The following is a 12,401-nucleotide window of genomic DNA, read 5'->3' as shown; positions in this document are numbered from 1 at the left end:
TAACCTAAATTTCTCACTAAAACTGTGCTGAAATAAATTACAATTCTTTTCACAAACTCAAGTGATTTCAACAAATGGGTGTCCTAATTTAAACAGAGAAATGGGTGATGCTAACTCCTACAATATAACTTAACAGAGTATAAACATATGACGCAAAAAGATGCTGTCAGCACGCCAAGACAAGCAAAATCATACCAGCAGTGTCCCCTAAAACTCACAGGCCATTTGTTGCATGATTTATCTAGGAACCTTTCAAGCGCAACCTATCAGGAAGCTGCCAAACATCATTGAGGTACCAAAGTTAATCACTAACTGCAGGAATTTCTTGGAGAAGGCTGGACAATACTCCTTTAGAGTACCATTCTGAGGGGCTATGGCTCTCCCAATTCATCACCATTTTACCAGTTATTCTGTTGGAAAGAAACATTAGAACCACAACGAATAAGCAAAGGAATATCAGATTACAATGTAGAGATAAACATTAGAAAAGAGGAAGGAATAGCTCATTTACCCCCCCAAAGAAATGAAAGGATAAAGCAGCACGGTGTAGTGGTTAGAGTATCAGACTCTGGGAGAACAGGTTCAAATCCCCACTTTGCCATGGAAGCTTGCTAGGTGACCTTAGGCTATCATACACTCTCAGCCTGACCTACCTCATAGGGTTGTTGTGGAGATAAAATGGAGGAGAGGAGAATTATGTGAGCCACCTTGGATCTCCATTGGGGAGAACAGTGGGGTATAAAGGAAGTAAATAAATAAAAATAAATAAACCTGTAATATTTCAAACATCATTTTGGTCAAATCTAAGAGCATGCAACTCCATTCTCCACAAAGAAATCTTTTGGGTCTACATATGTCGTTGTTTCTATACATGTACAAACAAACTGCCTGTAAGATGAACTAAACTAGTCAGATTTTCAACTAACCAATTACAACTGTACCAGCAACACCCTTGCTATTATAATCCTTTTATTCTGGTAAAAGTTTCTGGGCTCATCATGAAATCAACTTTGGTATAATAGGTTTGTGATGACAAGCCTTTTTGTATCCTGCTAATACAATGTTGCTGCAATGAATTCATTTATTCTAGACAGGACATTTATTTTTATCATGTCTTGTTTTAAGCCTGAATATGAAAACTAGGAAAACAATGAGATAAAATGAAACAAAATTGGTGTAGTAGTTAGGAAGATTGAAAGCCACAAGTTTACAGAACCTTCGAAGTTAAAAGAAATGTATAAAGGCACACATTTCATGGATTGGTGCCTTCATGAACATTTCTCAAATAAATTTACACAGATCCTGCTGTAGTGCTTGCCTGCCTTTCTACTAATTAAATATTTGATATTTCATGGAAACAAAACCTGCTTTCAAAGACACTGTGAGCATTATACTCTAGGCCAAGATACTCAGAAGAATTAGTTTACATTTGACCCAAACTAGAAACAACAGTCTTTCATAAACATACTTTCTTATTTTCTTGAAAAAAATCAAATGCTGTCATTAGAACTTCTAATATAATTTTATATTGGTTAATCATGCCACTCTATCAGATTTGGGCTTTGGTTAGCCAGACATGTTAATCTTGCAGGTAGGAAATGTCAGCAAATGTGAAAGGGAATGTGCCAATTTGATAAGTAATATTTACCAGTCATACTGCTGTCTCTGTTTATTCCGTTATGAAGTTTACAGTGAACAAATGCTGCATCGAATAACCACGATCCAAAGAGGTTCAAGATACTGTTAACCTTTGGCCTGTGGGGAGCAGGGAGTGGTCGAGGCTCAGAACCAGTCTGGTTGGGGCTAGACAGTGGAGAACTGGAGGATGGCTGGGGTTGTACTTTGGAAGAATGAGCCGTGCTAGCCTATTTGAACCAAAAAGAAAACCATCATTGGATTAGAAAAAGTCACTCTGTCATAGCAGATGTTATTAACTCATCACCAGCACTACATGAAAGCCAATCGTTGTTATACTAAGCATAAAGGCTTACTGTGCTATTTTTCATTGTCTTATTCACAGTTACAGCTCGATGCCTTCGATTGTGAGGTGGAGTTGTGTTGACAGCAGTAGCCTGGGGCATGCTCAGTCTATTTACTGGTGTGGGCGGAGCACTATCTGATCTTGGTCGTGAAATACCTGAAGGATAAAGAGGAAAACTGAGTAACAGATCTTCCCAAAATCCCACTGTGGAACTTTGAGGTTCAGATTTAAGTAAGACATCAGCACCAAACAAAAACCCCTTCCACACCAGCACCCATATTAAAAATATCTGTAGAGTTAGTTCAAATTGGAAAGCGATTAGGGAAATTATTTGGAATAACCACATATGAGTTTGCCGCTTACCTCATAAAGGTGAGCAAATGCACACATTTGAACCTAAGAATAGAAGAGGACCAATAGGAAGCAGAGGAACAAGGACTGTTTAAAAGCCACTTTCTTCTAAAAATGTCACAGTAACTATTAATTTACTTTTATCTAGCAGAAAAGCCTGACCTGAAAAAACAATCCCCTTCCATTAAAATGAGCAGCTCCCAAACTAAGGAATTTGGATACCAATCCTGCATTCAACCATACAATTAAGTATGCAGAACTAAACACAAGTATCAAATGGGAATTAACTGATAGTTTCCATGTATAAAACATCTTTCAATTAGTTATGTTAAAACAGCATGCATGAAAAAATTCCCCCTCAACTGCACTCAGATATGGAGCTTTCACTATCATCCTTTTCCATACACTGAACATAGGAGCAAATATGAAATCAAGCACTACTACAACTGTTTACACTGTTACTCAGCACACAACACTGCTCAAGCTTAGTTGTATTTGCATTGTAGCAGATTCTCTTTTCTTCCAGGTTGAAGAACACTATCATTAACAGCAAACATGATTGTAAAAAGCAATGGTTCATCTTTGACATGGTTTTCTTATGTAGCCAGAGTTGAAGTAGTTCTTTTTAAAAAGAATTACTGGAGAACCAAATGTCAGTTTCACTGAGACAATGAAGACTCCCTTCTGGCTTACTTTTGGAAACTAAGAGCTCACACTGTTATAACAGCATCTGCTTCGCCATTTCCACATTATCCTTTATTTCTCTCTTCAAAAGATTAGCATAAAGCAGAACTAGAAAAGGCCTGGAAGTTTCATGCTACTCCTCTTGGAAATGATCCAATTTACTATTACTCCAATGTGTCACAGGTGCAGCTCAAAGTAACATTTCCCAAAACATGGTGAAGAAACCAGTTGGCACTTCACTTCCTCTACCTTCCCCCTATGAAAATGACCCCGTTCCCTTATCTTTCAGCATTGCATACCAGAAATTCGACGTTTGGATATAAAGTGCCTATAATATAGTAACATTTTCAAATTTTGGATCTAGAATACATGCTATCTTTTAGACAGTTCTTTATGAATAAAATTATGAGGAAGAAATCTTAATCCATGGGAAATAAAAGGACAGAGACAATTTGCAAGTGTGTGATTGACAATACTTTTCTGCCTGCTGGTGCAACAATTAGCACAATTGAAGAGGAATGGTACTATTGGATTAATAAAGAAGCAGTATTCTGATGTAAGGAAACATTCATCCAAGAACTCAGACTTTGAAAAAACTATATTTAAATATCAAATTAAACATGAATATTTAATTGAAGATTAATATAGTACAGTTATAATAATTTTCCTTATAAATGCAGTTTAAGGAAAATGATCATATTAATTTGAATTGTGCTACTTACTTAGAAGGGCACCTCTCTCTCGTACTGCAACAAATTTTAAATAGCATTCTTCAAAATAGTTATCACATGCCAATGTCAATTATTAAAAGATTACTGAACTTTTCTTTTAAACGCCCACTTTCCTTCATAATTGACTTTCGTTAAAAACATTTGGGAGGTTTATTATGGTCAGTATCATTGTCAAATAAAAGGCCAGGGCTGATCAGCATGTTTCATGTTAACGTGAAAAATTAGTTAGCAGACATCCTGGATTTTTTGTCTAGATCTTAAAATGGTTGCCTTCATATGCAAGAGACAAAAGTAATCCCTGTAAGAGAATATCTAGTGATTACAAAAGGTAAGCAAACTTGCTTGAAATCCTTTTATTTTTCAAAATTCAGCATATTTTTGCCTGCATGTTTTCAAGCACTCCTAACTAGGAGAGTCAGAAACAGAGTTCCAACATCATAACAGAGACCAATGGGTGTATAAAAATGACACAAAGGGCCATATAATACAGCTGTGGAATATATCTCACAGCTACGTCATGACGTTATGTATGGAGATTTGCACAGCATCACTACTGCTTAGTTGGTACACATCTGTCATATTTGAGGCATTATGTAATGACAAACACAGGCTACCAACAATTTGAAACTAGGATCATGTACATGTTTGTTACAGTGAGAGAGACTTATATATAACTGCCAAGGTACCAAAGGTCAGAGTTTTATAAACAACCTCTGTATAAATACCTATAATACATAGCACCCATTGCAATAGAGCCCAATTATTACTATGACAGAATCTGTATGTTAACAATTACGTTTTAAAGTGAAACTATACACTTTTAATGTTTAATTTGAATTAATATGACAGAATACTGCAGCTTTCCAAAGTTTGATACTATCCCCAGCCACTGTTAAAATCATCACCCCTCTGCCCAGATTCTTGCCACCCAGGCAAGTGCAACAAGTTTTAATACCATATCTGGGTAATCTTTCACACCCACTGGTTGTAAAGACTGCAACGCCTGGAGAAGAGAGAAATTATATTGCTGCTATATTATGCACCACAGTGGAAACATTTCCAAAAAGCAGTTCCTCAGGAAAATGAAGTGCGTAATACTTACTAAAACATTTACAGTTTCATAAAACTATGCAACCACTTTAATTAAAACAAACTGAACTGCTGAGACTCTGCCAAGAGGTTGCATTAAAAGGAAAACCAGGAACAATGATTGATTTTAAAGCATTTCACTGAACACATTAGCATCTTTCGAAGCTCTCAAGTCTACAAGACCTTGATAAGCGATTTGTTTTGCTGCTCCGACAATGGGAGTTGAAGACGAATGCTTAAAGCCCTCCCACTGATTTTTTGCCAAGCTCCATTGCCATAGAAGCTGCTCATCCACACTAATCTATCCACTGAAAGTAGTCCTAAGGGAAGGGCTGATGGCACCAGAGTTGGAACTTAGATTTGGCCCAAGGCCTACCAGTAGATGTTCTCTACTGGAGAGCCATGAGGAGATAGGAAATATAACCAGATTTTTCCCTGTTCATCAATCAAGAGACAAAATAAATGGGAAAGCATCCTGTAAGATCTAAAACAGAATGCATTATATTCTAACTGCAGGATCAGCAAGATCTGAGTCCAGCAACACGTTAAAAACCAAAAAGATATCCAGGGAATAAGCTTTTGAGAGTTAAGCTCTCTTCGTCACATACCATCTATCTGATAAAGGGGGCCTGACTCTCAAAAGCTTATATGCTGGAAACCTTGTTGGTCTTTAAGGTACTACTGGGCTCCAATTTTGCTGTGTTACTGCAGATCAACCCACCTGAAACTATTCTAACTGGGGAAAAAATTGAAGTCAAAAAAGAAAACATTTCAAAAAGAATGTTAAATTTCTATACCAAAGGCTGTTTGTTGCTCTAGCGAAGGGAAAGCAAAATAGATAAAGGAAACAAGGGGATAAATCAACTAGCACAGCAATTCAAATAGCTGGATTTGAAGCAAATTGCTTGACTCCATTAGTATATTGCCTCAAAGCCCAGTTTAAGCTTAAACTGAGAAATATTCAGAAAGCCTGCATTCAGGAGAGGCAAAACTCACTATGCAGCACACAAAGAAAACAAGGACCTTAAAAAGACCCAACAACATTGTCAAAAAGACTCAATAACATGGTTATTGTTGTTTGTCTGCTAGCTGATTTTTTTTATTTGGCTAGTTTTTGTTCATTGTATTTTTATGTTTTGTCTTTTTTGTTTGTTTGTTTCTATTATATAAAACCCCAAAGACCCAACAACAGAGGAACAGAACATAATGGAATCTTACAGAAACCTCTCTTTAAATATAGAGGAAAGGAGTAAGTTATTTCACAGCCTGCAGAAAGGACTATTCTGAAGAATTTAGAGGAAAGCACATCAGCTTTTTAATAGTTTGCCATATTCCTAAGTGGGTGAAGAAATGAGAATTAATCGCTGTATCAATACTTAAGGTCTAAGGCAGGTCCTTATATTCTGCAAACAACCACAGCGACAAGATTTCTCCTTGGAAATAAAATATATTTCAGTAGTTTATAACTAGCCATTATCGGTGCAGCTGAAGTGTATTGATACGATATGAGATTTATTGATCTGAAAAATTAAGCTCTAAATTATTCATACAAGGCAAGCAATGTCCTAGCAGTTAAAAATTGAAATTTTACCTAGAAATGCATCCACTAAGCAACTGATCCCACGCATAGCACGAAAGAATATTTGAGGCAGATGTTTAAGGCAGGGATACTGATTCAATTCCTGAGCCATTCCACTCACATTCAGAAACTGTTCCTGAAACTTGGGGGTAGAGCTTATAATCGCTGGATTACTCAAATCCACAGGATTACTATAAAAACAAAAACATTTAACTGTAATGCACTGGACAGATGCTAAAATATATTTAATTTATTTTAAACTTTCAGTTAAAAAAATGCAACCAGAGATCTGGAGAAACAAGCAATTTTACGAATAAAGAAGGTAAGTCATTGTAGCATGAGTTTACTACTTTTAGCTAGTGTACAGATGCATGGCTACTCCACTGCAATGTCTATGTGCTACTGAACTTAGTTTCACTTAGAAACCTTTTCAGCTTCTATAAACATTTCTTAAAAATTGACAGCACTCTGTTACAAGGAGCAGTGATCAGCTGTCATATGGCCAAGAAAGACTGCAAAGTGTGTTGCAAATTAAAAGGATGGTCACCACGGGGCACATGAAGCTTCCACACACTTAATTATGACAGGATATATGCAGATAATATGCAGCAGTAGAGAGAGATAATAAGGTGATGATGAATTATTAGCCTGCAGCTAGGTTTCTGCGGGGAACAAAATTAAAGGGCACAAGCAACAACAAAACAAGTTCCTTCGACACGACCAGCAAAATATTGAGAATCAGAACCCAAGATGCTGTTCTGGGCACAACTGAGGGACAAGATACCAGAGGTTGAACTCACCCCCCCCCCATCCACCCACCCCACACTTAACTAAAATAGATAGAACAAGCAAGCAGAAGTAGTTTGCCCCTGCCTTCCTCTGCATAGCAATCCTGGTCTTCTTCAGTAGTTTCCCAATCACGTACTAACCATGGCCAACTCACTCTCGCTTAGCTTCTGAACTCTGACAAATTCAGGTTAGTCTGGGCTATTCAGTCTGCTAACTATAAATACATTACCAGAATTAATACATCTGTTTACATGCAGGTAAGACATATCTAGGCATCTCACTTCGTTACAGTGAATAGGATTTTTGCTATGACATCTGTGGAAGAAGTTTTGAATTCAAGCTACACTTTCCACAACAAAGACAAGTCTTATCCCAACCAACTATGGCCTCAGAAGACTCATACACAACAAATCTGGATAAATATGCCGGTAATATTGTATGCTCTATCTCATGTACAGTACCTCAGCATATGTAAAAAGCGAAACCAAGTCTGGGCAACACACTCATTGTCCATTTCTGGAGGAATCAGGCAGGCATCTTCATCAGGAATTTTAAAAGGTGGAAATGAAGGTCCATATGTAAAACGCAGCAATCTAGAGGACAAATTAGACAATCACTGAGTTTATAGTTCTTCTTGCTTTCAGTCTACCTAACTGAATGTGATGCATCAATATTCCACTAGAGACACTTCCTCAATAAAGCTTTTTAAAAATACTGGCACAACATGTTCAAAGTTAATTACCCAATTTCTCCTTAGCCTTCTAGCAAAATTGTTAGAAGGTCCTCAAACTGGTAAAGAGGAGACTATAATGAACTAAGCATGGAAATAAATGTTCAACACATAAACATACACTTAACAAAGATATCAAAGTATGTTCTACAGTTCTCAAGCAGACTTAAAATGTAACCAAACTTACTGGTGATGTGGAGAGGTTTTGAGGCACAACAGCAAACAAGCTGAAAATGTATCCTGACAAAGGGAGAGGTAATGCCGGCTGGGAAGGATAATGCCCTGCAGGACACTATGCAGAACTAACGGGGTCCTGCGGAACCTGGCCATCTCCGGTAAGAGCCACGGGATTGTTCGGGATTACTGAAGAAGCAAGTTAATTCAGCTGCAAATAATGCCTTCTCCTATCTTCATTTAGCCTGGAAGATGGCTCTCTTCCACAACTTGGTCGATCGGGATATATGTCATGATGTTTGCAAACAGCAAGCAAGTGCTGCTTTGACCTGTGGTGTGCTCCGTAAAGATTTCCAAACCTTTTACAGAGCATACTGAAGCATTTAAACACCTGAATTGTTTTCCCGCTTCAGTAAACCCGAAGCGAGAAACCCAAATCTTTTTCGGGTGCACACCCCTAGATGAGACTATTGTAATGCACTTTATGTGAGTTTGCTCTGTCAAGAAACTGTCATGTTCAAATGTACCCATTTTCTCATGCCAGTATTAAGTGCATGATCCAGAGATGCTTTAGTGTTGTACTGTATCTTATGTAGTAACTGATAAGAACATTCCTTAGCTAGCAATAACCACTTTCACTTTCTCAGCCTCGCAGCTGTGGACAATCTGCTCTTTTGATATTGTTGAGACTAGCCTTGGATGTTGCATTACCCAGTGTCCTGTCTGCTTAGTGTGGGAACTCCAGAAATATTTCCCAGACTGTTTCTGTACTTGTGATCGAGGGGGGAGGAGGTTAGGTGATTATATTGTCTTGCAATAGCCTGAAGCTTTATTCCTTGCAATGAGAAGTTAACAGGCAACTGCTTTTTACTTCATGTACTCCTATGGGCCTGTGTATGTGTACAAGAGTGAATTCCTGAATAAAGATCATTTAGTTAAGGACATGTGTCATGCTGAAGTGATCCAGGGATCTACCTGCCACAACCTGACATCCATAGTCTGACAGAAACTGGAATCTCTCAGCCCATTTCTTGGCTGACAAAACTCTGGTCTAAGGTTTTGGCCTCAAGAAATCTCCAGAAACTTAATGAAACTTTGAGCTAGCTATTCCCAAAGAGATAAACTTGGAGATGATATTCACAGAACCAAGGTGCAGATGAGATATTAAGAGTCAGGAAGGTCAGGAAGGGGGGGGGTGATCCCTTGCATTCTGTCTCATTAGCACTCAGAACACCAGTGGGGGGTCAGTTGCTCTGACTGTGAACATGTCTCAGCTGCAGAGGCATGTGGTCACATGGCTTAGCTGATTGGACCATTCGGATCAGACCCTGTGGCAGGGGACATGTCATGAGTTTGGGATCTTTAGTTTTTTCTTTGCTCTTGAGTTAACATCTGGTTTAGGTGTCAGACATAAACACAAATTCAATTGCTGGGATTTTTCTACTTATACTGTAAGTTTACATCATCAAAGTGAATGATGGAAAGAAGATAAAGTTTCACCTACCTAGCTGTAAGGGCACAGATTACTTTGCTCCATTGCTCCACCACTGCAGAATGATGCCGCCAGTTTGCCACCATCTCTTTGGCAGTTTTCCAGTAAGGTGGTGTGGGAAAGCACCGGGTACAGGCTAGCAACCAGACTTCAAACAGCACACCAATCAGCTTCTCAGCCAGATTCTCAGCAATTCCACCTATAATCCAAACAAAAATGAAAAGGTTTCACTTCTCTCTGTTTTATAAGGGACCTAGTAGGTACACTTCTATACCACCATCTTTGGAAATCCCATTAACCTCTCAAGATCTTTTAAATATTTCCATACTATGCTTTCTTTCCAAACTATGCTTTGTTACCTACTATATGCCCTGAAGCATATTCAGTTCTACAAATACAATCCTCAACTACTGTACACTGACACTGTTTGTAATCAATACAGTACTGTGCCATTTAAGCATCAGCTGTAAATGTGACAAGAGCATTTGTAGCCCCAGTGATCTGGAAAACTGCTTGGAAATGTGTGGAAGAAGGGTTATATGAAATTTTGGATACTGATCAACATGTGTGGATATTTAGGAGAAAAGAGTTGGGGATGAAGAAGCGTACCATAAGGTGGTCCTTAATCTGTACTTACAAAGCAGAACAGAAATTCTGTTTTGTAAAACACTGCGATTGTAGTTTTAAAAACTCTCAAAACCCAGAAAGGTACAGAACCTGAACAAAAATCCAAGCTACTCTGAAGCACTGATACTCAGTGGTTTGGGACCACATGTAGCTCTTCTCAGCACTGTCTCTCAATGTGGTACCTATCCCATATTTCAGCAAAGTGGGCAAGGCCCTTGCCCATTAGGGCTTCTGGCTGGCAGGTAGTTCCCATCTTGACATTGCTACTGTCAGAGAAAATGAGTAAGCTGCCAGCCTCTCTGAGGCACAGGCTTGATGCCAAAGATTAAACTAAATGTGGCGTTTTGGTTGATGGTAATTAGAAATGTGGCCCTCTGTAAGCCGCAGCGCAGAACAAGGACTACTGCTCTGAAGCCATGAGGCATGGGAGCAATTACAATCATGCAGGTTTCTACACTGTTATCAGAGATGCGACACAGAATGTCTGTGAGACCCAGGTGTGAATCATCATTACCTTGGTGTGCTAATGATCGAGACAATAATTTTCTATGCCTTCAGTTTTTTTCCTAAGTTTAAACAATAAGAGGAAAGATCATGCTATACTGCCTTGATATTTTTACAAGAACTATTCCAAGAAAAAATAATTTATAATAAATAAAGAAATGAATATGTTTAAATACAACATTTAAATGGCACTTGTTTTCCTAATCAAATATTTCAACGAGCATTTGTTGCTAGTGGAACATGCAATTAGTTTGGGGCATTTTAATTTTTCTTTACAAAACAGAAGTCAGAATAAACACGTTAAATCAGATCATGCTCTGCTTAAGGCACTGGAAATTTTCAGATGTAAATTCTGCCCCCCCCCCGCCCCCACACCTTCATTGCCTATTACCTCTGCAAGTAAGCAAAACAAGGGGAAACTTGAAAAGCTGTTTCAAACAGAGAATAACTTGAATTTCCTGAAGTAGTTGCATGGATATCGGGTTGTTCTATACTGCTGTTTTTCAAAACAGTCATACAAACATTTGAGCGCATTCCTGCAATCATCTGTCATCTTAAGTCTGTCCTGAGAACTAACCCTGTTCCTTCAACAAACAAACATTTGTTATTCAGAGGCAGAGGATTTCATTTGGACTTTTCTCTCAGTATTCTCCCCTCCCCCTTTTCCTACATGAGTCAACTTCAATGACCAGCCTTTTTTTCCAATCTAGTCATTTTTCTGCTACAAGCAAAAACAATATTGACAACTCCAGAGAGTGCATTTATGGCGAGTCAAGAGAATCTGTTCCCATCACAACTGTTTCTGAAAATATAATTCTATTTTTATGAAATTCTGGGAATACAGATGGAACAAAAAATGGCCACATGTATAGGAATGAGCTTATGCTTTGGAATAAGCCATTGCAACCATTGTACAGAACACTCCAAACCACATCTGTGTAATATAAGAACGCCCATGCTGATTGGTAAGTTCCTCCTATAACACAGTAGCTATGAATACTGACATGGGCATTTCAGAGAATCATGTGCAGAAAACACTATCCACAGCATCTGTGAACATAACGATCATCAACTCAGTTACGCGATCATCATAATGGAAGTACACAATCATTTCGCCAAAATTCAAGTTATGAATTTAAACAGGAGGCTCGCTGTTTCAACCTCATTCATTTCATGGCTATAATCCCATAGTAAGTGGTAAGAACAGAGGTTCTGCGGTCTCGTGAGCACACCTGGTTCAAAGTTTTACACTACAAACAACAGATGATGTATACAAACCTTGTACCGTTGGAGCTGCCAGCAGAGTATCATTAATCTGTAGTAGAAACAATAATAAAACCTCCCATGTTTCTCGAGTCATGGAGGTCGACTCATGAGCCAATTTCTGGACGGCTTTCAAAACTTGCAAACACAGTTTAATCTGACTGGAGCCTTGATCCTGCCTGTTGTAAAAGAAACACCTCTTAAGAACAAGCTGGCAGAACATCTACAGTTAAATCTTCAATACCACAGGTTATTTAAAAATGAAAGCTAGAACCCTCATAAACTATATTATTTTAAAAGTCTACCTTATTTACAACAATATTAAGCGTTCACAGATTTGCATGCACACAAATCCTGCAATAATTGCATATGCATATTCCAAGGTGCAGGTCATGGTTCAAGGCACA

At 38.3% G+C, this 12,401-nt stretch overlaps 1 protein-coding gene across 1 annotated transcript in view; it reads right to left on the bottom strand.

Annotated features, from left to right (window-relative positions):
* Positions 1–12,401, bottom strand: part of RALGAPB (Ral GTPase activating protein non-catalytic subunit beta) — a 100,537-nt gene that overhangs the window by 47,975 nt on the left and 40,161 nt on the right. Inside the window, exons 4-10 of the mRNA XM_054979886.1 lie at positions 12,010–12,173; positions 9,613–9,799; positions 7,666–7,797; positions 6,428–6,606; positions 4,703–4,750; positions 1,992–2,137; positions 1,649–1,865 (exon numbers count right to left, since the gene is read on the bottom strand). Of these exons, the coding sequence (XP_054835861.1) occupies positions 1,649–1,865; positions 1,992–2,137; positions 4,703–4,750; positions 6,428–6,606; positions 7,666–7,797; positions 9,613–9,799; positions 12,010–12,173 (1,073 nt within the window). The remainder of the gene's footprint in view (positions 1–1,648; positions 1,866–1,991; positions 2,138–4,702; positions 4,751–6,427; positions 6,607–7,665; positions 7,798–9,612; positions 9,800–12,009; positions 12,174–12,401) is intronic.

This window comes from Eublepharis macularius, chromosome 5, assembly GCF_028583425.1.
Source record: "Eublepharis macularius isolate TG4126 chromosome 5, MPM_Emac_v1.0, whole genome shotgun sequence".
Lineage (NCBI taxonomy): Eukaryota > Metazoa > Chordata > Lepidosauria > Squamata > Eublepharidae > Eublepharis > Eublepharis macularius.
Note: the sequence above shows the minus strand (reverse complement) of the source record. Positions and strands in the feature narration are given on the sequence as shown.